At 30.7% G+C, this 25,772-nt stretch overlaps 3 protein-coding genes and 1 pseudogene across 10 annotated transcripts; 1 reads left to right on the top strand and 3 right to left on the bottom strand.

The window, feature by feature from the left end:
- Nucleotides 1–966: 966 nt before the first annotated feature.
- On the bottom strand, nt 967–7,062 carry LOC145191727 (RCC1 and BTB domain-containing protein 1-like). 8 transcript variants are annotated; one of them, XR_016444917.1, is made up of 14 exons: nt 6,758–7,062; nt 6,291–6,448; nt 6,000–6,090; nt 5,864–5,931; nt 5,401–5,511; nt 5,121–5,266; nt 4,966–5,029; nt 4,659–4,785; nt 4,479–4,534; nt 4,035–4,196; nt 3,763–3,816; nt 3,493–3,590; nt 3,279–3,409; nt 967–1,429 (listed from the first exon to the last, which is right to left on the bottom strand). XR_016444917.1 is itself a non-coding variant. In XM_080068882.2 (14 exons), exons 1-14 carry the CDS (start codon nt 7,029–7,031, stop codon nt 1,289–1,291), a joined length of 1,590 nt encoding a protein of 529 aa, XP_079925008.2. In that variant the 5' UTR covers nt 7,032–7,062; the 3' UTR covers nt 967–1,288. The 8 variants fall into 8 exon arrangements, 4 of the variants coding, with proteins under 4 accessions (XP_079925008.2, XP_089922668.1, XP_079925010.2 ...); XM_080068882.2 differs by having other exon boundaries at nt 4,126–4,196; XR_016444919.1 differs by lacking the exon at nt 967–1,429 and adding an exon at nt 1,650–2,962 and having other exon boundaries at nt 3,763–3,849.
- Nucleotides 7,063–8,751: 1,689 nt separating this feature from the next.
- LOC149881844 (uncharacterized) lies at nt 8,752–11,346 on the bottom strand. Its single transcript, XM_090066720.1, has one exon. It carries the CDS (start codon nt 10,624–10,626, stop codon nt 9,301–9,303), a length of 1,326 nt encoding a protein of 441 aa, XP_089922846.1. The 5' UTR covers nt 10,627–11,346; the 3' UTR covers nt 8,752–9,300.
- Nucleotides 11,347–11,726: 380 nt separating this feature from the next.
- LOC149881843 (uncharacterized) lies at nt 11,727–12,910 on the top strand. Its single transcript, XM_090065852.1, has 2 exons — nt 11,727–11,823; nt 12,462–12,910. Exons 1-2 carry the CDS (start codon nt 11,727–11,729, stop codon nt 12,908–12,910), a joined length of 546 nt encoding a protein of 181 aa, XP_089921978.1.
- Nucleotides 12,911–19,452: 6,542 nt separating this feature from the next.
- Nucleotides 19,453–19,884, bottom strand: LOC149881842 (histone-lysine N-methyltransferase SETMAR pseudogene; annotated as a pseudogene).
- Nucleotides 19,885–25,772: the final 5,888 nt, after the last annotated feature.

Genomic DNA, 25,772 nt, shown 5'->3' with positions numbered 1-25,772 from the left:
ACGAACTCGTTCCAATTGCAGTATACTAAGAGGTTTAAATCTGGAATATTCGATGGCGTAGGATCTTTTGAAATGAAATTCAGATTTTTGTCCCAGCAGAACTTTTGCAACATTTCTTGTGTGAGCACATGCGCCATCTCTGATATGTTCTGTTAGCTTCGTAAAACTTTCTGCCATATCGATGCGCCGCTGAAAATTGGTTTTCGATGTAATTTTTTTTATACTTAACACTAATCTTGTATGAAAATCTTGCGTCAGCTTTTACACACATCGTTGCCCATATACTGTGAGTTGTATATCTAATCAACGTTTTTAAAAATTTTAGAAACAGTTTGCTAAGACATCCTCCAACGCTTTTATGACTTGTAAAGCATGCTTCGGACGGTCGTGTGCAAAATGTCATTTTTCTTCTTGTTTAAGATTAGATATACAGTGGATTTACATGAGTGAAAAACTATGAAAACGCAATATAATGCAAAAGTACGGTAAAAGCTTCTTCTTGCTTATCAACCTTTTTCAAGTTATTCGTTGTTTCAGCAGTTCATTCTCTCTCGTCTTTTGCAGCACGACATCTTGGCAGTGCGCAAAACGGTAAACATTTAATTTTTGGTAAGGTCACCGCACTGCACAAGTTTCCCCCTTTTCTAGGTTAGCCCAAAAATAATTTTTGAATCTCTTTACATTTTATAGTTGCAAAATGATTAACTTGCTTGTACAATCTGGGCACATGATTTTCAAATGCAGAGTTGCCAGTTTTTCTTAGGCCAATCAAAAGTCGCAAACGATCGTTTTTTATTTTCATTTGTTGTTAATAAATATCTTATAGTAAAAATAGTACATAACCCTCAAAAAATGGCGCGGTCCAAAGCTATTTTTACCCCTCTCCCTTCTCCCCTTCAAATGGTGAAGGGGGGTCAAGACTCCCCTGATTTACAACATGCATGTTCTTTTGAAAATCAAGATGTCTTCAATTTCAAAATTTTATTAAGATAACAATCTTAAATCAAATAAAAATTTCTATTTATTTACAAAGTGAAAAAAAAATAAAATTTAACGAAACTGTTTTCGCAGTATTTTTGTAAAACTTTACTAGACTTACATTAATAGGAGTAAACTATAACGCAATGAACGGAATTCGCCCATCTCTCAAAAGACGTATAAAATATTTAAATAATGCTTCTGAATAAACATATTATAGCGTAAATAAAATGATAAAAGGCAGTTTTTATTTTTCTCTATAAATATATTTTAATGTTATTTCAAAGTTCTAACTCTTTGGTTGCCTGGGTTACCTTTTAAACGCTCCGCTGACCCCAGCCTTTATGATAAAAGATTTTACAGTCTCTCCGTCGAGGTTTCGGAAGGCTTCCGTTTGTGTCACAGCGGTTAAGTGGTTCAATGCAAAACGAAAGCAATAATCCTCTAAACTCTAAAATTCAATGATAACTTCCTTAAAAAGAAACCAAATTCGCAAACTTCATGGTGTCAAAAATATAACGTTGTCAAGATAAGTAAACATTAACAAACGACCACCATGCAGAGCAGCACTCATGCACGGAGTTTATACAGAAGTAAAAAAAGCAAAAACTAGTAGAAAAACATCGGAGAGCAGCTATTTTATATATTATTAATATTTGATGACAACAAGGTTAAAATGATGTTTTATTTCAACGTAGGTGTAATTATATAACTTTTTAACAATAACAAAATAGAAACTCGTCAAGTTTCACTGATTGATCAATTTAAAATTTAAAAGATTTATGAAAGGTTAAGTATGCAGTGGATTCATAAAAGTGAAAAACTATGAGAACGCAATATAATGCAAGTATATGGTAAAAACTCAGTATGAGTACATTAGCTATGAATGTGTACTGTGGATTTGTAACAACAAGCGTTCTCTTAGCAGGTCTTTTTATAAATGTATCAACAACATGGCTTCTAGTTGCCAAGCCTAATCTTCGATCACCTTCAAACTTACTGCTGGCTAGCCTGACATGTTCGAACTGCATTCTGTGCGTTTTAGTCTTCCCTATTCGTTTAGCAAATATAACTGGTTTGATAAAAACAATTGACGGAAGAGTGTGTGACATCTTTGGTTTCTTTTTACAGCTTTGGTGGAGCTCAAACTCATTGACTTTTATGTTTATATCTTACGATAGATATCAGTTCATCTCAAATGCAATTTTATATAAAAGTGTGGTAACAACCGCTAAAGTATACCTATGTATTGGTCTTACTTGGGTGATATCAGTTATTTTTTCTTTATTACCAGTTTTCGGCTGGAGTTGCTATACTTTTATTGAAAATGAACACAATTGTGGGATTGACTGGGGGAAAAGCCATTCATTTAACATAGCTACACAATCAGTATCATTCTTTTTACCATGTCTCGTTTGCTGTTATTGCTACGGCCAAATTATATACAATGCTCAACGAAACGCTACTAGGCTGAATGAGACGGGATGGCCGTCGGTTCAAACCATAAACAATAAAAAAATAACCTCATGCAAAAAGCCGATTAAAACAAGCATTATCGTGATAATATCGTTCCTGATACTGTTTCTACCATACGTCATTGTCAGTCAGTTTCATGGGCTGGTAAGGAGTAAAATAGCTGGAAAAATCACGGTTAATCTTTCTTTTTTCTCAGCGGTTTTATTTCCCTATTTATTCGTGTTTCGTAACCAATTATTACGCAAAGAACTGCGTAAGCTTTTTAAAAGAGTTCTAAATCGAGATGTCCGTCAAATTCATCCCTCTGTTGAAATAGACGAAAACGATTATTTAGAAAACGTCTCAAGGAGAAACAGTCGTTCTGAATCTACAGAAAACTATCGAAAATGTTCAAGTGATCACAGTCTGTCATCTTCTGGACAAATAAACCGTAAATGGTCGGCGGAAATTTCTAGGCGCTACTCTTTAGAACTTCCTCGAAGGTGGTCATCTAATATTATGCTTGGCACTAGTAGAAGAGAATCAGATAAATCCGAAATGACTTGTGTGGATAACTAATATACAAAACACAAACACAAACGATTTTTTCTACATGCAAACAAATTCGACAATAAGTTCATAAGATTTGTCAACCAACGAGACGCAGAAAACTTGTTCGACTTTCGTAAGAAAATGTGACTTCTCATTAAAACTTACATTAACGCGTGAAAAAAATTTTAAAAAAGCGAACTTATTGTTAAACTTGTGAAAAATTTTAGTGAAAAAAATAATACATTAAACAAAAATTTTTTCCTTCTCCTTAATTTAAAAAAATAACAACTTACTTTTGCGCTATACTTGATTGATGTCTCGATTAGCATGGCAGCATTGTCGATGGATATACCTTTTTTAATCATATTTTCGCATTGTTTTTTTAAGCGTAGCTCACAATAAGCATCTGCTAAATCGAGCAATGCTGTTAAATAGAAAAAAGATGTTCTAACTGCTATTAATGTTCAAAGAAAAATAAATCATAAATCACATAAAAATAAAACTAACCAATGGCATCGTGGGGTGGCAAATCTACAAAGTCAGTATATAAGTATCGTATAAATGCCTCGTAGACATTGTAACTGAACTGTGTCACTTCAATTTCTCTATCAAAGTTTATACATACAAAATTATAGATTGTTTGGTTGTCAAAATATATCATGTTAAAACAAGGAATTATGAAACCATATTTTTGTAGTTTGTTTTATCAGTCAAAAGATAATTTGTTACTTATTAAAAAAAAAAAAAAAAAAAAAAATTCTGAGCAATAAAATTCACCTTTTATCAGTTTCTTTCCAGTGAGATTGAAACATGTTACGAAAATAATGGCACCTTGGTTTAGAAAGAGTGATCTTAGCTCACAGTCTTAACAAAAATGTTATCTTTACATACAGAGAAAAAATCTCACATCCAAAAAGTTATCAAATAATGCTGCACAACCAATTTTAACAAAAAAGAGAAATGGGGAAAACAAGCATTATTCGTGTTTTTGATTTCTTTTTAAGTTTTTATCAATTTTTCTTGCTTTAACATCAAATCCTGGTACTTACTATTCAGACCTGTTACATTCCATCATATCTGCTCCAATAACAACAACTTTCTGAAATTCAAAACGTCAATTACTTCCAAGAACTAACAAACCTGATTTTAAGTATGGACTTGTGTGCATGAATTGCTTTTCCATCCACAATGAAAGTTAAGTCACTAGTTTCCTAAAATATTTGCTGCTTTTTCAAAGCATTTTTAATAACTTACTAGGATTTATATTTATGAATTGTTATTCATAATAACAATGTGCACTATTTTATGACAATCTTTTGAATTTGAAGAAAGTAAATTATGCAAAAAAACATTGTGTATAAAACATCAAAATTGTGTATAAATCTAAAAGACCTAAAGAATGTGCTCTATATACTGGTTTACAATACTAAAATTATGACATGTATATAATGGTGCATATTTGAATGAATGACATTTTAAAAAATCTCACTTACTGAATCATTAAACGACTTTCCTATGGCTTCTTTTATAGATTGGTTCTCTTCATGATCTAAAAGGAAACAAATTCTTAAGATGTAAAAATAATGAACAGAATGATATTATGCTGTGAACTGAAACAGCACAACATCATTTATAAAATCAACACAGGGAACTTTGCTAAAAGTTGCACCAACCTATATCAATGAATTTGTACATTATCTGTGGCATTCCAAAACAAGAAAACACTCCATCAAGATTATTCACAGCCACTTCTCGAGGTGATAAAATTGTTAAACCATGACAATGACCCCACATAAATATCTTTAAAAGAGAAAAATCAACAAACAGTCCTTTTTAATATCCTAAAGCCTTCCATTGTTCCTGATAAAAAATTATAAAAGTTTTATAATAGATATTAAAAGATGAATGGAACAAATATAAGTTAAAAAAGTAAGCCCATAAACAAAAAGCAGCTAAAAATGCAAATAATGCAAAATTTACCTTTCCAGATATGGTCACACCAGCAGATATATGATTGTAATGATGAGCAGCAATATCTGACCACCTACACATAAAATCAACTTTTAACCCAACTTCTATTTGAAGTCAAGAGAAGTAAGTTTTCTCTAAAAAAACATGCAAACAAAAAGTTCCACCTTTCATCAGTTGTTGTGTTAATCAGTGTTGGTATTGACATATTTAGAGTAGTGCCTAGCCCAAGTTGCCCATATGAATTTGCTCCCCAACTGTATAATTCCCCTATGTCAGTGAGTACCAGTACATGTGCCATTCCACATACAATCTGCAATTTAAATAGCAAGGAAATCATGAAAGCATTTTTATAAAAACAATTAATTCTAAATAAAAAATTAACAGCAATTATAATTTTTTTCTTAATGATTTTATTTAATTTTTAATTAATTTTTTTAAACTTACTTTTTCTATAAATTTCCCACTAAGAGATCGTGTGACACGAACAGGTTGCAATTGGTTGGTATTATTTTCAATTCCAAGTTGTCCATTACCATTATAACCCCAAGAGTACAACTAGCAAAATTGTAAAAATTAAATATAGAAATATTTTCAATACTTGAGGTATTGAAGTAAAAATACTAGACAAATACTTAATTTCTAAAGACAAATACTTAATCTTTAAAGGGGAAGTTGTTATATCAATACTTTAACTTTTTTAAATAAAAAATGTATTACAATAAAATTTATTCCTTTTCAAAGTGTGTAGCTTTATATCATGCTTGTGTATACCACATAAATCTTCTAAATGACAATCATTCAGGAAGATAGGTTTTAAATTGCCATTGTTCATATTAAGTTGAGTTTACATGAATGTAAATTTATTTAGCAAGATTTTATATTTAACTCATTAACTCAAAAATCTTACTTCTCCATCAACAGTTAACAAAACTGTAAAAGATTGTCCACATGAAACTGAGACTATTTTCTTGTTATCTAAAAAAACATCACAAGAATATTAAGTCAAAATAAGAGAAGTCATAAAAAGAAATTTTTAATCTTACATGGTGTTAATGAAACACGTTTTGGAGTAGGTTGGTTGTTTGATATTCCCAGGCCAAGCTGACCACAGTTGTTTGAACCCCAAGTATAAGCCTAAAACCAAACATGCTAAATATGAATATTACTTTATTTATATACTATTATCTATAAAATAACTTATGTACAATACTTCATTAGCAAAAAGCTAGTTAACATTTTTATCAGTAAAATCATCAAGAACAAAAATTTAATTATTTAAGAAACTTGTTGAGCATCATTTTTATAAATGAACAACAGCCAGTTTTTTGACTTGCCTCTCCATCTTCAGTTAGAGCAATTGAGTGATATGATCCACATGCTACTTGAACTACCTTTTTTTGCAAGGAAACTAAAATAGGCTTTGACTTTTCTTCAGATGAATGACCAAGTTGGCCATAGCCCCCATGACCCCAACTATACAACTCCCCTTCATCTGAAAATAGTAATAGTAATAATAGTAATAATAATAATAATAATAATAAAAATAAAAATAAAAATAATAATAATAATGATAATAATAATAATAATAATAATAATAATAATAATAATAATAATAATAATAATAATAATAATAATAATAATAATAATAATAATAAAAATAATAATAATAATAAAATAATAATAATAATAATAATAATAATAATAATAATAATAATAATAATAATAATAATAATAAAAGATTTAATCTTTTAAACCCATTTTATTTATTGATTTATAATTTTAAAAAAATAAATAGGCATACCAGTTACTGCCAAAACATGTGGTCCCATTCCATATGCTAAGTGTATAACTTCTTTCTGGCATAATGCATCAATTTTTTTGGGTTCTAATGTACTTGAACCATCACCAACACCTAAGCAACCATTTCCATTGAACCCTAATGCATAAACATCACCATTAGTTAGTATAAGCAATGCCTCATTTCCAGCACCTCCAAATACAAAAGCTTTCTTGACTTTAGATGCAATACTTGATGGAATAAAACTGAGTATTGGCCATGAGCTCAAACAAGACATAATTTATACATAAAATGTTTTGAATATATCTAAGAGTAAAAGTTTTATGTAAAATGAAATCCTTGACCAATCAAAACAGTTAACAAAACTGATTTAGTAACTAGATTTTAATTTACTTACAAATTAATTATCACTATCATAAAAATTATCATTAATTAATTATCACTATCATAAAAAAATTAAATTCCTCATAATATAATTATCACAAAAAATATTTTTTAGCCTTGATAGGTTTCAAGAGCATTATTAAAGAAGCATTAAATATTTAGGAATAAAAATGGTTTAAGAATAGTCTTTTAAATTACATGTTCAATATACTAACACTTTGAGAGTTTTTTGAGATTAAAACTAAATCCCAATGATGGAAAATTTACCTGGGTTTTTTTTTTATATATATAGTTGCAGTCAAAATTTTAAAATATCTTTGAATTCAGGAAAAACATAATAAACTATTTCTAATGATTGACATATATCAACATTTAATCAAAATACCAGAGAATTTTCTGGACCATTAAAACTTGTATTTCTTTTAAGATAAATTATTGGGTTTTGCCAAATGTCATCTAAATACTTTTAGCACTAAGTGTAATACTAATTATTTACTTACAAAATCATAAACAAAAAACATGCAAAATATGAAAAATAATAACTTTTTAATTCATTTATTAACATTTTAAAAACGTCCACAACTAAATTCCAACCCAGTCATTATTTTGTCATTGTATTTAAGGGGCTGCCCCTGTTCTCTAGGAAAAACACAATTATCTACTAATAACTTCTTTCGGAGCTATCCTTAATTCAATTCAATTCAATATATTTCGTGTTAAGAATGTTACAAAAAACACAGGTCATTGCAAGTAGTAATTCACTATTAAAACGCAATGACCTAAATAATATAAAGAAAAGACAAGAGAAAATCATAAGAAATAAACTAGTCACATAATAAAAGTAGAACTTTACAAAAATTTATAAGTAACACTTATAAAACAGACTTTTAAAGCAGTAGAATAATTAACATTAAAGATGAATTAAGTTCTTGAAAATTTGAAAAAGTGTAACTTGATATTTATATTTTCGGGCCTTCATAATGTTTTCATCGTGAAAAAATCGACACTTTACGATATAAACAACATTAAGTCCGACTTTCACACTCTCAATCTCAGATTCTTTAAAATTTGTTTTGTCGCTTATCAGAGCAAAAACTTACCAATTACCGTAGATTTCCCTAATTCCGAACAGTCCCTAATACCGGACAGCTTTAGTTCACTTATTGTTACATCTTTTATTTTTGTGGGATTTTTAAAAGGAAAACTGATTATTAAATTGGAAGACTATGGTAATAAGCATATGAAAAAATATTTTCAAAATGTATATTGATAACATTAAATTTTTTAATTGCAAGCAAAACACTTTTTAAAACCCTGAAAATCCAAAAATATAAAACCGACTTAAAAAAAAAAAGAAGACAATTTAAATTGCGTACTGTTCGATGTAGAATTTAATGGTGATTATTTATCTAGTCAAAAGTTAGCAGTACTTTGTAAGATATCTTAAAAACAGTACTTTTCTGCATAATTAAAACGTTTCCCGAATTCCGAACAGATTTTGGATTGCACTTTTTTTTGTAAAAGTTTGCGTTTTTACGCGCAAGTAATAAACAACAATATTTAACAATTGTATTTCAACGACATTAAGGGGGATTATCCCCCAAATTTAAATATAGACAATAGAGGAAAACTTTTTAAGTAATCTAACATACAATATAATGAAAACAAAAAATTTACATTTTTTTTTTTTTTTTGGTCAACGATTGTTGCATATACCCCAAAAAAACCCTAAAATAAGCAGAAAATATGATTTGCGCCGGCCAAGATTCAGCAAAAATTATTAAGAAAGGCAAAGTGAAACTTTGGTATTGCATTTAGAATAGGTGCTTGAGTGTTTTAAATGGAACAGATTTGGAAAAAAAAAATCTGGGTCTGAGTACATGTCCAACAAAAATGGTATTATAAAAAAGGGAAATTTTTTAAAAGGTAAAACAGCTATTCTGGTTTTTTTCTTGAGATATCAAAATTCTGTTCCATTTAAAACACAGGGCTTATTGAAAGGAAGATATGCTGAAAATTTGAGACAAAAAGCTTAAGCGGTACTCTTGCAACATTGGCCGGCATATTGAAAAACCTCAAACTGAGAAAACGCTAAAAATGTAAAATTATTAATAAAAAAACTCCAAACATACTAAATATTACATATAAGACTCTAATTTAAATTAAAAACCTCCTTTTTCATATAATTTGCCTTCATTTTCTAAGGTTTTATCACTTTTCTTCAATTTTTTAGCCCTTAATTTTTGACGACGCAATTTATTATTTAGCTTTCCTCGATAGATTGACCGTTTAAGGTGGATTTTGTTTATAGCGTTTGAACCGTTTATTGTATAATAGCCAGGAATCATGTTAAGTTTTTCATAAATTAGGATTGACGATTTCATCCCAATATTAAAATTAGCTACAGCGTCGTAGACACTAAACTTTAGCACTGTAATGGTGACAAATTTTGTTTTTGGTATACGATTCCAAATTTTTCCATTAAAGGACTCATTCGCATTTAGTGTTTTGCCATGAAGACATTTCTTAAGCTCATCATCTTTAGTGAGGTCCTCAAAAACAGGTCTAATCTTGTATACAACCTCTAAAGGAAGGCCAGGGCCTGGCTTGTAGGTATTGGTTTTATTTACTTTGTCTCTGTTGAATTTACACCAACTACTTGCACCTATTGGACAATGTGGGTAGTGCCAGTTGTTATCTTTCAACGATGCCACATGAAAAAGAGTTGCAAGTGCTGATGATTTCATGGCAACTATATCACCAGTATTTTGTCTAATTGCTATACCAAAAAAATTTTGCAATCGATCAATTGTTGCATCTGTCAATCTTCCACGACCACCTAGTCCTCTCACTTTTTTTTTCAATTTTCGAAGTCGGGTTCCAACACACTTCTGATAGTGCCCAACACATTCCAATTTAGTTACTTGAGTGTCAGGATAAACATCTTTGACTATATTGTAGCTTTTACTATCTCCATCACCCAAAAAGTTAACATATTTTAGTTTATGTTTTTGAATTGATTGGTGGAAAATGCGACTGGCTCCTTCGCATTCCATTCCACTTGCAGAACCAATAAAGTTCATTTTACAAATATGTAAATTTTTCCACTTGGCATAAGCAGTAGGATTTCTCTTAGCAAGGTTTTGATTTAAAGAGCACCCTCTGCAAAAACAACTCATTACCTCAACATCTATAACTTTTCCACTGTCTAATGAGAGTGCAGCAACCACACCATTTAATGAGGAAAATCCCCTACGCTGCCATGTCCCATCACACGATACACCAATATCTAAAATCTCATCTTCATTTTGACAATTTTGTCTTAATTCAGCTACAGCATCAGCCATTGTTTCCTGTGCAACTTCCTCTGTAATATTAGCTATTTTCAAAACAAGTTTATCATAGTTTTTCGACGTCATTGGTTTTGGCATGTTCATAAGGGTCGTAAATTTTTGAATTCCAGAATATCCTATTCCAAGAGTTCTCATTGTGTATATTGTACGTGTGTTTATATCAAAGATTCCTTTTTGATTTAATAATTTAGAAGTATAAAAGTTATTTTGATATTTACATTTTGAACAAAAAATTGAAAGTTCACATGCAAGTCCTCACTTTTTGCTAATGTTTTCAGTTATTGCTAAAGTTGTTTGAAAGCAAGTGGAGCAACTTAAAACCGATACAGCATCTGACAAAATAGAACAGTCAATTATTCTATAACCTATCACATCTTTGTTTTGGACATAAGCATTCTTTTGTGGTGTTAAGTTCAAAATAGGTTGAAGCTCGCGAAAAGAAGAAGTCGACGTTTTGAAGATGTCTTTTTGTTTATCAACAAAAGATTCAATATTATCATTTAAAAAGTGATTTAAATTATTTAAAATTTCACTGCCACGTAACACCTTTCCATTAAAAATCCTTTTTCTTTTTACTGCTCGTTTTGTTCTTGCTTTAACTCTATCTACTTTTACCATGTTAAAAAACTTTTAAAAAATTTATTTCTCTTGCGATAAAAATTGAGCTGAAACTACACTTGAAAACTAATTTTTCTTACTAATAGTTTTATAAATCCAATGATATATTATATATACTAGATGTCTAACTTCGATCCGAAATGTGAAGCCGTGGGAGCCATTTCTAATTCGGGCAAAAACTTGCATTTTTAACTTTTATTTCGCACGTCGGATATAGTTTTTGCCCTTATTACAAATGGCGGTGTTGCGTTAAAAAAGTTAGTCGTTAAAAAAGTTTACAAATAGTTCTGCGCATGCGTTACGCGTGCGCAGTATGATTAAAAAGCGTTCGTTAGGGAATGAAATTTGGCGTTAAAAAAGTTGCATCGTTTCGTTAGGGTATGTAAAATATTAAAAAGTAGTTTATACTTTATATTAAAAATGGCTGTCCATGTTTACTAAGTGGCTGAATTCATAAGCTTTACTACTGATATATGGACCAGTAGTTCAAATGAAAGCTTCATGAGCCTGACAGGTCACTGTTTAGACAATACATTTAATCAGAAAACTTGTACTTAGAGTAGCTATTTCCTGAGAGGCATACAGCAGCAAATATTGCTGAATTGACTGAAGATATTATGGCTGTATTTAAAATATCACCTTCAAAAATTCATTTAATAGCTGGAGATAATGGTGCAAATATTGTTAAGGCTATTAAAGATACCCCATATGATAGTATGCCTTGTTTTTTACACACACTGTAACTAGTAATTAATGAGTGTTTATTTGAACAAACAGTAGTCAAGAATGTCATTGCAAACTGCCATTCAATTGTTGGGCATTTCAGCCATTCTCCCCAAGCCTGCCATAAACTTAAAGCTCTTCAAGAAGCAAGCAATGTTCATAAGCACAAATTTATTCAAAATGTTCCAACAAGGTGGAATAGTACCTATCATGTTAGAACAATTTTATGAACAGGAAACCTCTAACCATTTATGCACTTGAAAATGGTAAGCTTCCTTCGTTAAATGCAAACAAATGGATGATTATTGGACAATTTAGTGTTTTGCTAAAAAATTTCCAAAAAACAACAGTTCGCTTGAGTGAAAGAAATTCTATTGTCTCAGATATTATACCACAGATACAGCTTTTGAAACATTTCATTAACAAAACTTCAATTTATGACAACTGATTTAACTTATTCAATTGAGAATAAATTCAAACAATATACTGATAACTATAACATCATCTTGTCAGCATTTCTTGATCCCAGATTCAAATCAAAAATGTTCAAAAATGAAAACACCTTCTCAGCTGCTAAAACATAACCATTCAACTTATTAAAACCCATGAAAATATAAAAAACATCAAAGTTACTGAAAATGATTGGTCTGCAGCTTGTGGCATTGAAAATATTGACTCAGAATATGCAAATATTGGTACAGTACTAAATGAATACAAAGATATAGAAGAAATGGGTTTTGACAATTGCTTTGAAGAACTTGTAGGATTTAATTCTAAACAAATCTGCCAACCACAAATTTTAATTTCAAATGAAACTTTATTAAACAAAATTCAACTCTACTCAAATGAAGACCTTATTCACAAAAAAAGCAATCCTTTGTTGTGGTGGAAATCACAGAAAACTAAAATGCCACTATTAGCAAAGCTTGCTTTAAAGTATTTAAGCTGCCTACCGTCTTCTGTGGAGAGTGAAAGACTTTTTAGTATTGGTGGAAATGTATATATTGCAAAGAGAAATAGCTTAACAGGAGCTCATGGTGAAATGTTAATGTTTCTGAACTATAACATGAGAAATTAAAAATATTTGATTTTGTCTCTTCAGCCTATTTCTTAAATAAACAAATTTTAAAATAAAAAAATATTCCATGTTTTTGTCTTTGAGAGAACCGGTTAAAGTATCAGTGTCAGTATAATTCTTTTAGAAGTGAGTATCTATGTTCTATTTTTTCATGAATTATAATTTATTTAGGAGTTTAAAAGCTTTGATACTATGAGGAGGTCAAATGAAAAAAAAATGCCATGAAAAAAAAATGTCATGAAAAAAGTTTAATTTTAAAGAATTAGAAAATTGCGGGAAAAAAAAATTTGGAAAAAATAATTGAAACTCTGTTTTTGAACTATAGCTCAAAAATAAAAAAAGATTGTCTCCCAATGCCTTGATCAAAATTTCAAAGCATATTCTGTTGTGGATTTGGCGTTTGAGCAAATAAAAGAGTATTGTCAACCAGGGTAACTTTGGTCAGTTTAGTTAGTTTTTCTTAAACATCTCTGAATCTTATTAACTTTTTTACAGCTTCCTCTTTTGGTAATAACAGTATAGGTCTTGGCTATAAGGCTCTATATTTATTTCTTTCATTTTTTTAATGCAAATATTTTTAAACGCCGAAAAGTGACCAATGTTACCCCAGGTTTTTACCATGTTTGATCAATAATACCCCTGCTATGGGGTAACATTGGTCACTTTGGAGTTTTAAAAAATCATCAGTCCTTAGAGAAACATGAAAAAAACATTTAAATGGACAAAAAATTTTGCAACAATGCTCCCTGTTATTGTGCAAAAGTCATTAAAAGTCATTTTCTAGTAGGTCATCATCCTCATCTGAGGATGATGACACTTGTTGAACTCTTGCCCTTTTCTTGTTATTCTTGGTGTTATTGTTATTCTTTGATGTGGTAGGAGTTGTGTTATTCACCAGATCTTGCGGTGTTATGGCTTTGCCAGGTGTGATCTTTTTTCTTCTGGTGCGCTTTGTTTTCCCATCCTGTCCAAAATGTTTCACTAATAGACCTGCTATAGCTTCATGGAATACTTCCTTAACAGTACTACCGGTTCCTCCTCAAATGTCTTTGTTAACCTGTGGCAAACGCTTCATGACCATTTCTTTATCGAAGGGAAATATTCCACTAGCCTTGAAGTCAGATCTCAAATTATCGCTTTTCAATTGACGTTGCAGTAGAGCAAGAAGACCGTGGAACTGATTTTTCGGTATTGATTCTTTGATGCGCGATTCCCTTCGCCAATTTTCCAGTATCCTGCGCCATTCTATCTTTAGCGGACGGAAAACAGCAACGTCTAGCGGTTGAAGCAAATGGGTAGCGTTTATTCCAAACTGTCGACTAGCCTTTCTCACGCTCATTCTTCCAGTTAAACATTCTTTCATTGTATTGGACAACGTTTCTTGACTGTATGTAGTTGCATATGCTCTTGAACCAGGCTTTCGCTTATATTTCCTTGGCATTTTCACCGGCTAAGAATCCAAATGCTTCAATAAATGTATCAGAAATGACAAAAACCCCAAAATAAACTCAATGTAGTCCACGAAGTAACTGCTATATTCACAAAAACTGTTGATATACCAAAATTATTGATATAAATTGTTGATATAATAGTTGATATATATTGCGGTATCTCTAACAAAATTAAAACATGCAATCTTTGTTAAACTTTAGGAATTTAAAAAAAAATCAACAATTGACCAAAGTTACCCCGGCGACCAATGTAACCACGGTTGACGGTACCATTTTGAATACTTTTTTAACAGGCAAACTTTTTTAACGCCTTACGGCGTTAAAAAAGTTATAATTATTTTGCGCACGCGCAGAATTCACAGTTTATAAACTTTTTTAACGACTAACTTTTTTAACGCAACAGCGGATATAGTTTTTGCCCTTATTACAAATGGCGGATTCAATTTGTAAACAAAAAAAGTGGCTTCACTTTTCGTCAAATAGAATCCCGCAAGTTAGACATCTAGTATATATAATATATCATTGTATAAATCTAACAAGAAGCTCTTTAAATCTAACAAGAACCCAAATAAGATTTTTAGTTGCGAATTTTATCTAAGTTTTCATTGCATAAGAAGTCATTTATTGAGGTGTACTACAAGACGTAAATTTATATTTTTTGAAAAAAGGCATTGTTACTACTTGAAAAATGCAAAATTTTAATACTTAGAGTAATATTTAGACATAGCCACTACGATTTTTGAAATCCTCATATATTAATGTATCTAAAACAGTTAAAAAATTTTTTTTGAATTTTTGAAATTTTTTGGGGGTGTATCCCCCTTAACTAAAAAAAAATTCATTTAAAAAAATTAATATGAAATTCCAAAAGCAAGCGGAGTTATTCAACTTTGGGTACGATTTTGTTCGGAATTAGGGAAATCTACGGTATAGGTGATGATTTTTAATTCCAAAATTTTGACAAAAGTTATGACCAATAATTCAATATTGGCTCAAAATATAAAAAATTCTGTTGATACAGCAATACATCATTAAAAATGCGGTATCATTTCATTTCAAGGATCGAAATTTTGAAATTTTTTACATGACAATTTTTAAGAAGGGAAAACCCATAAGTGAAGAAAAAATTTTTACTTTTTATGATTCACTAATTTAATGTTGAAACAGCAAAAGTCTAACTTATCAAAAACAAAAACAACAACAAAAAACAATAGGGGATAAGGAGGGGGGGGGGGAGGAGGGAGGACATTTGTAGATTTTGCTTGGGATTCACATAGGATCAGGGTCCACCTTAAACGAGTAATGAAAAAATGATTTTCATTGGCTACTATATTTTTTTTTGTAAAAAGACAAACTTTTGTAACTTTTTAAATAGGAACGAAATCGTCTTTAAATTTCTTTGCCACACAGATTAAAAAAAAAAAAATTAGGCCCAAAAAAAACATTATAAAATGTAGTATAGTATAGCAAATATAATATAATTAGGATTTTTGGTCGCTACTACTTAAAAATTTTTTTTAAGAGTAGTGGAGACCGGGCCTCCATTCATCCTCTCTAGTATCTGTTCAAGTATCACCATGGACCTATAAGAGATGGACGTGCAAGCTATTGTTTTACATCAAAGAGGCCGCGGAAATCAACGAGCCATGCGAGTTTCCGATTAACTCAAAATTTTCACCCGTCAACAAAAAAAACTACTAAAATGGCTGTCCACAGTTTAAAAACAGAAACCCTGATCATGTGGTATTAGTTTAAACTTTTGTAGCATTTACTTAATAAGACTGTTCAGGATAAAGTAACTACTTCACGCGTTGAAAAATTACTAAACAAATTACACCAAGGTAAAGGAAAGTAGTTGTCGGCACGAACAGATTTTCATCATTTTTCCAAGATAAACATTTGTAAATTTAGGTACTTTTTTCGTGTAAACAAAGTTCCGTCAATAATAAAATAGATCTGTAAGGTTAATTTTTAATTGACTAAAAAAAGTATAGCGAAATAAAAGAAAGCTTAAATAAAATTTCAAAGTCTGGTTTCATTCAACTCTTTGGTCCTTCATTTACCAGACTTAATTTTGTGCTTTTTTTTAGTATTTCTTCCGATATGTCGCCATTATTGCCTCGACTACACACACACACACACACACACACACACACACACACACACACACACACACACACACACACACACACACACACACACACACACACACACACACATACACACACACACACACACACACACACACACACACACACACACATACACACACACACACACACACACACATATATATATATATATATATATATATATATATATATATATATATATATATATATATATATATATATATATATATATATATATATATATATATATATATATATATATTATATATGTTCAACAACAGAAATATATACAGTTATGGTTAAATAACTTAAACATAAAATGAATACAAGAAAGCAAAAATAATTTGTCACAGTTTTAAAGAATTTTGCAAAGCCAATTTATAGCCAAACCGCAACAATAACTAAGAATTTAATAATAACATAATACGATTTACCAGCTATATATAACTTTAATTTTATTTGACAAAAACCTATGGGTTATTATGTGCTTTTTATGATAAATGAAAAAATATATGAAATATGAAAAACGAAAACATGAAATATCTGCCGCATTTTGTAAGATAATTATAAATTTAAATCATTTTTGAAAAGGTTTTGCATTATCAAATGAATTATAAAATAGCTTGATGAATGAAGGACTAAGCTGGCGAATGAAGGACGAAAGAATTGAATGAAATCAGATCTTGATAAAAAAGTTTATTTAGGCTTTTTTATATTTAGCTATACTTTTTTTAGCCATTTTAAAATTATCTTTACAGGTCTATTTTATCATTCACAGACTTTTTTTATACTAAAAAAGTTCCCAAGTTTACAAATGTTCATCTTGAAAAAATGATAAAATCTGTTCGTACCGACAACTAATTTTTTCTTTATCTTGGTGTAATTTGTTTAGTAATTTTTCAAAACGTGAAGTTTTTACTTTATCATGAACAGTCTTATTAAACAAATCCTATAAATGTTTAAACTAAAACAAAAAGTTAAACTGTAATAAGTTGCACGTCCACTCTTAAACGTCCATTAGTGATCGACCGGAATTCGGTTCAGATCCGGTTTCCGGCCAAATTTACGGCTGGAACCGAAATTCTGGTTCCGGTTTCGGGTATATTTAAGATTTCGGTTCCGGCCGGATTTCCGGTTCAAATGTTACCGAAAAAATATATTATAAAGCTTTATTTAGCATAATACCGTTATTATCCTTTTGATAAAAATGATTAAAAAATTTTTTAAATTAGTAGTTAAGCTTGAGAATTAATGTAAATAAAATTTGGCTTTGTTTGAAAACTAATTGATTTTCTTGTTTAAATGTTTAAATTAATTTTAAATTAATATTCATATCTTGTAATGTTTTTATCGCTATAATTTGAGCTGAACTATCACCATTCCACTTCTTCCAGCTCATTTTCTTAAACGTCTTGTCATGGTCCAAATTGACAATTTTGAACCTCCTAAAGATGAACTTGCTCCTGCAGCTCAAAGTCTGACTATAATGAAAAAAAACTCCATCTTTTTCGCACATTGTAAAAATTATTGCGCATTCTCGAACAGGGGAAAATGATTAATGTGGATTTTGGCAATCCAAAAAATCATTTAAGTGGTAAATGATTTTTTTGGATTGTCTAAGTGCTTCTCGATGCCTTAGGTTTCGGAAAAACTTTTAAAAAAAATGTAAAATTTTAATTATTCTTACTACATTAATTTTTGTTTAAATTAGAACAAACTTTTTAAAAATATATTACTTATTTTCGGTTCCGGTTTCTGTTCCTGTTTCGGTCACTGATCTCAAAATATAACTGGATAGCGTATACGGGAAATTTTTTGAAGCCAGTTTTGGCCTCCCAAGATGGCGGCGGAATTAACGAATGGTTATATGAAAATTAAGAAATTGATGATAATCAAGTTTTATTTCTTAAGCTCAAATATTAATTAATATATAAGTTTCTAATACAAATCTAGTTTTTGTGTTTAACATAAGATTTTTTTCATAAAAGTGTCGGAATATTACAATTTACATAAATTTCAAATATAAATATTTTTTTATTTAACAAAACATATTCTTACAATAAGTTGTTCTATATAAACTTTCTGTTTTTCGTTTTTTAGAATAAATATAATAAAATAAAAGTTCTCAGTAAAGCTAAGTAGAAATTTTAATTCGCTAAAATTTAGTTTGTTTTTTAATAGTGAATCTTTTTTAGGCATTAGTTTATCAGATAGGCACTACAAAATTATAAATGCTGCATGAACTATTAGCTGAGTGCTGTGATTACACACAACTCAGAGGTTCCTTCTAGAGTTATTATATATATATATATATATATATATATATATATATATATATATATATATATATATATATATATATATATATATATATATATATATATATATATATATATATATATATATACATATATATATATTTTGGGTTGGGGAATATATTCGTAGCGTTTTTATCAAAGAATTTTATTTAAGGGAAATCTTTACTTATAACAATAAATTAATCGATTATGTATTCGCCATCGCTGTTTACGACCTCCTCCCACCTCTCAACCAATTTGTCGATGCCTTTCCATCAAAAATCGCCCGGTCTAGTATTAAAGAAGTTATTGACCCGCTTTTTAAGCTCCTCTTCATTATCGAAGGTAACGCTCCTCATATGGTTCGACAGAGATCGGTAAAGATGGTAATCTGTGGGTGCAAGATCCGGAGAATACGGCGGATGCTGAAGGACCTCCCATTCGAGCTCTTGGAGTGTGGCTTTGACGACTTGTGCAACATGGGGTCTGGCGTTGTCGTGAAGGAGTATGGTTTGGCCTTGAAGGTCACGCTTGACTCTGGGCTTTGGCGTATCTCCTGGTGCCACCCATTCCTTCCTTTGCTTCATATTAATGTATAGACACCATTTCTCATCTCCCGTGACGATTCGATACAAAAAGCGCTGTTTATGACCACGTGTTGCTCAATGGCGGGCGAGATATTGAAAAGCAATTTGAAGGCGATTTTCTTTGTTTACTTCGCTCAACTCGTGAGGTACCCAGGCTCCCAATGTTTCAGCAAATCCCATTGAATGAAGATGGTTGAGAATCGTTTTATGATCACAGTTCATTTTTTCGGCCAATTCACGACTTGTTTGGTGACCGTCCTCCTTTAAAAGTGCTTTGAGACGCTCTTCGTCGAAGTCAGAAGGTCTCCCGCTGCGAGGTGTGTCGTCGACGTCAAAATCGCCATTTTTAAATTTTGCAAACCATTTTCGTGCAGTGGACTCACCTACGACACCGTCTCCGTATACGTTGCAAATGTCCCGGGTTGCTTCAGCAGCCTTTTGGCCTCGATGAAAAGCGAAGAAAAGTAGGTGTCGAAAATGTTGTTTTTTACCTCCTGGATATTCCATTTTTAAGCCTTAAAAGTAAAAAAAAATTAAATTATTCCAAAAGACGATTAGGACAGTTTTGTAGAGCAGAAAGAGCTCTATCGAATGAATATTTACGCTTTGTCAAACAGAAACAAATCGTTGTAAAATAAAATAAAATATAAAAACGCTACGAAGATATTCCCCAACCCAATATATATATATATATATATATATATATATATATATATATATATATATATATATATATATATATATATATATATATATATATATATATATAATAGTTCAAGGCCGCTTACCATACAGTTATGTTATCAACCTTCTAGCACACTGCATTGGGTAACTAAGAACTAAAAGGTACATAAACTATGCATAAATATTATTTAATCGTAAACTGCACTTAAAAGTATATCGAATATTTTGTACCTTAGTATCTAAATAATTACTTTATCTGATTTTTTTAGAAATCATTTTATTTCTTTAAAATTTTAAAAAATTTGTTTCATAGTCTAGTTTTTCTTTCAAAACTCTATTTATTTTCTTTCATATTTCTGTAAAAAGCCTAATAAAATGCACATCGATTCACCGCTAGGAGCTCCGGTCGCCGCCATCATGGGAGGCCAATTTTGGCTTCAAATTTTTTTGAAAAAGACTATTGAATACGCTATCCAGTTATATTTTGAGATCAGTGGTTTCGGTTTGGATTTATTTTCGGTTCCGGTTAGGAATGTTTAGAATCTTTTACAGGTGTGGTTCCGGTTCCGGCAAAATTTCTGTTCCGGTGTTGCGTTAAAAAAGCAATGATATATTATATATACTAGATGTCTAACTTGCGGGATTTTATTGGACAAAAAGTGAAGCCGCTTTTTTTGTTTACAAATTGTATCCGCCATTTGTAATAAGGGCAAAAACTATATCCGACGTGCGAAATAAAAGTTAAAAATGCAAGTTTTTGCCCGAATTAGAAATGGCTCCCACGGCTTCACATTTCGGATCGAAGTTAGACATCTAGTATATATAATATATCATTGTAAAAAAGTTAGTTGTTAAAAAAGTTTATAAACTGTGAATTCTGCGCGTGCACAAAATAATTATAACTTTTTTAACGCCGTAAGGCGTTAAAAAAGTTTGCCTGTTAAAAAAGTATTCAAAATGGTACCGTCAACCGGGGTAACTTTGGTCGCCGGGGTAACTTTGGTCAATTGTTGATTATTTTTTTAAATTCCTAAAGTTTAACAAAGATTGCATGTTTTAATTTTGTTAGAGATACCACAATATATATCAACTATTATATCAACAATTTATATCAACAATTTTGATATATCAACAGTTTTTGTGAATATAGCAGTTACTTCGTGGACTACATTGAGTTTATTTTGGGGTTTTTGTCATTTCTGATTCATTTATTGAAGCATTTAGATTCTTAGCCGGTGAAAATGCCGAGGAAATATAAGCGAAAGCCTGGTTCAAGAGCATATGCAACTACATACAGTCAAGAAACGTTGTCCAATTCTATGAAAGAATATTTAACTGGAAGAATGAGCGTGAGAAAGGCTAGTCGACAGTTTGGAATAAACGCTACCCATTTGCTTCAACCGCTAGACGTTGCTGTTTTCCGTCCGCTAAAGATAGAATGGCGCAGGATACTGGAAAATTGGCGAAGGGAATCGCGCATCAAAGAATCAATACCGAAAAATCAGTTCCACGGTCTTCTTGCTCTACTGCAACGTCAATTGAAATTGAAAAGCGATAATTTGAGATCTGACTTCAAGGCTAGTGGAATATTTCCCTTCGTTAAAGAAATCATCATGAAGCGTTTGCCACAGGTTAACAAAGACATTGGAGGAGGTACCTGTAGTACTGTTAAGGAAGTATTAAATGAAGCTATAGCAGGTCTATTAGTGAAACATTGTGGACAAGATGGGAAAACAAAGCGCACCAGAAGAAAAAAGATCACACCTGGCAAAGCCATAACACCGCAAGATCTGGTGAATAACACAACTCCTACCACATCAAAGAATAACAATAACACTAAGAATAACAAGAAAAGGGCAAGAGTTGAACAAGTGTCATCATCCTCAGGTGACGATGATGACCTACTAGAAAATGACTTTTAATGACTTTTGCACAATAACAAGGAGCATTGTTGCAAAATTTTTTGTCCATTTAAATGTTTTTTTCATGTTTCTCTAAGAACTGATGATTTTTTAAAACTCCAAAGTGACCAGTGTTACCCCATAGCAGGGATATTATTGATCAAACATGATAAAAACCTGGGGTAACATTGGTCACTTTTCGGCGTTTAAAAATATTTGTAATAAAAAAATGAAATAAATAAATATAGAGCCCTATAGCCAAGACCTATAATGTTATTACCAAAAAGAAAGCTGTAAAAAAGTTTATAAGATTCAGAGATGTTTAAGAAAAACTGCCAAAACTGACCAAAGTTACCCCAGTTGACAATACTCTTTTATTTGCGCAAACCTCAAATCCACAACAGAATATGCTTTGAAATTTTGATCAAGGCATTGGGAGACATTCTTTTTTTATTTTTGAGCTATGGCTGAAAAACAGAGTTTCAATTATTTTTTCCAAACTTTTTTTTCCCGCAACTTTCTAATTCTTTAAAGTTAAACTTTTTTCATGACATTTTTTTTTTCGTTTGACCTCCTCATAGTATCACAGCTTTTAAACTCCTAAATAAATTATATTTCATGAAAAAATAGAACATAGATACTCACTTCTAAAAGAATTATACTGACACTGATACTTTAACTTTAGTTTTCTCAAAGACAAAAACATGGAATTTTTTTTTATTTTAAAATTTGTTTATTTAAAAAATAGGCTGAAGAGACAAAATCAAATATTTTTAATTTCTCATGTTATAGTTCAGAAACATTAACATTTCACCATGAGCTCCTGTTAAGCTATTTCTCTTTGCAGTATATACATTTCCACCAATACTAAAAAGTCTTTCACTTTCCACAGAAGACGGTAGGTAGCTTAAATACTTTAAAGCAAGCTTTGCTAACAGTGGCATTTTAGTTTTCTGTGATTTCTACCACAACAAAGGATTGCTTTTTTTGTCAATAAGGTCTTCATTTGAGTAGAGTTGAATTTCGTTTAATAAAGTTTCATTTGAAATTAAAGTTTGTGGTTGGCAGATTTGTTTAGAATTAAATCCTACAAGTTCTTCAAAGCAATTGTCAAAACCCATTTCTACTATATCTTTGTAATCATTTAGTACTGTACCATTATTTGCATATTCTGAGTCAATATTTTTAATGTCCCAAGCTGCAGATCAATCATTTTCAGTAACTTTGATGTTTTTTATATTTTCATGGGTTTTAATAAGTTGAATGGTTATGTTTTAGCAGCTGAGAAGGTGTTTTCATTTTTGAACATTTTTGATTTGAATCTGGGATCAAGAAATGCTGACAAGATGATGTTATAGTTATCAGTATATTGTTTGAATTTATTCTCAATTGAATAAGTTAAATCAGTTGTCATAAATTGAAGCTTTATTAATGAAATGTTTCAAAAGCTGTATCTGTGGTATAATATTTGAGACAATAGAATTTCACTCAAGCGAACTGTTGTTTTTTGGAAATTTTTTAGCAAAACACTAAATTGTCCAATAATTATCCATTTGTTTGCATTTAATGAAGGAAGCTTTCCATTTTCAAGTGCATATATGGTTAGAGGTTTCCTGTTCATAAATTTGTTCTAACATGATAGGTACTATTCCACCTTGTTGGAACATTTTGAATAAATTTGTGCTTAGGAACATTGTTTGCTTCTTGAAGAGCTTTAAGTTTATGGCAGGCTTGGGGAGAATGGCTGAAATGCCCAACAATTGAATGGCAGTTTGCAATAACATTCTTGACTACTGTTTGTTCAAAAATACACTCATTAATTACTAGTTGCAGTGTGTGTAAAAAACAAGGCATACTATCGTATGGGGTATCTTTATTAGCCTTAACAATATTTGCACCATTATCTCCAGCTATTAAATGAATTTTTGAAGGTGATATTTTAAATACAGCTATAATATCTTCAGTCAATTCAGCAATATTTGCTGCTGTATGCCTCTCAGGAAATAGCTACTCTAAGAACAAGTTTTCTGATTAAATGTATTGTCTAAACAGTGACCTGTCAGGCTCATGAAGCTTTCATTTGAACTACTGGTCCATATATCAGTATTAAAGCTTATGAATTCAGCAACTTAGTAAACATGGACAGCCATTTTTAATATAGAGTATTAACACGTTCGCTGCCGAGCTATTTTAAACTATGCGTTATTTCTTTGCCGAGCCATAATGTCTGCAATGATTTATTTTTGCCGAGGCTGTTTTGCTTGGTTTCATTCTCATTGCCAAAGCTAGATATCAACATTCCAATAAAAAAAATATTTTTAATCTGAAAAAAGTTTATAATATTTTTTATTCTGAATATTACTGACAAAAAAAAAAGCACTACGAGTATACTCGTAGTTTGGCAATGGGGAAGGAATTTTTTTCTCCAGTGCCGAAATTCTCATAACAACGTAATGAGTATAACTCATTGCGGTGACTACACCTTTTCAAGATATAATTGAGAACTTGAAAGTTGTAATTAAGAAACGTAAGATGTAATTGAGAAATACAACATGTAATTTAGAAGTCGCAATATGTAATTTAGAACATGGAAGATGTAATTAAGAAACGAAAGATGAAATTTAGAAGATGAAAGTTGTCATTGAGAAAAGTTTATAATATATATTTCAAATTACATATTACGATTTCTTATTTACATGTTGTGTTTCTTAATTACATATGCGACTTCTAAATTACATGCTGTATTTCTCAATTACATCTTACTTTTTTTAATTATAATTTTCAAGTTCTCAATTACATCTTCAAAAGGTGTAGTAATGTAGCTTATTTGATGTATTATTATTACAAATAGTGTTTCAATTTTTTTACACATGCACATGCACATTGGCAGTTTTCATGAGTAAAAAAGGTAATTTATATTTCGTTTTCTTTATACTAAATTGTTGTGTTTTTTAGACTAGAAGCTAAAGTATATTTGATAAATACATTATACTGTATGTTATTAAAAATGTGAAAAATAAATTGAAGTACACAATAAGATGTTTTTTAATACATTAAAAAACATTTTAGTGTGCACTTCGAATTTTTTACACAGTATACTAATTAATGTGTTTTATAGATGAGTAATTTCTTTTTTTATAAATAGATAATTTATAAATTTATCTATATCCAATTAGCTCAACACAGATATTCCACAATTGGATCAGCACATATGATAATGGAAGATTGTGAGGACAGTGAAGATGATGTTGATGATATTCAAGATTCGGATTCATTTTTTGCTTATACTAATACATCTTCGAGCTTGACTGCATCATAATCAGATTCTGAAGATAATAAGAAAGTGAGGACAATCAGTTAACAGACGTTCATCTAGCAGCCACTGCAGAAGATTTTTTTAATGCCGCCGAAAAGAGCTAAAACAACGGTTGGTCCATCTAAAAATTCAAACCAATGGAAAGATGAGCCGAATATTGTAAAACAAATTCAATTTACTGCCGATCCTGGTTTGAAGATAAATCAATAAACATACATTTGTGGTACTTTAAGAACTGACCGAAAGTCAAATCCAAAAGAGTGTACAAAAGCAAAACTGAAACAGGGAGACGTTATAAGCAGAAGCAGAGTGGGTGTAGTGGTTGCTAAATAGAACGACAAAAGAGACGTGCCAATGATTAGCAACTTGCATTCGTTGCAAATGATTGAAGTGACAAACAGGAGAGGAGAAAAGAAAATGAAACCCAACATTATTAAAGATTTCAATCAATGTATGTCAGGAGTAGATAGGGCGGAACAAATGGTATCATACTA

Source organism: Hydra viridissima, unplaced genomic scaffold (assembly GCF_058129835.1).
Source record: "Hydra viridissima isolate aposymbiotic clone 2 unplaced genomic scaffold, HvirCarnegie_v1 scaffold_11, whole genome shotgun sequence".
Lineage (NCBI taxonomy): Eukaryota > Metazoa > Cnidaria > Hydrozoa > Anthoathecata > Hydridae > Hydra > Hydra viridissima.
This window is presented reverse-complemented; position numbering and strand designations above follow the sequence as displayed.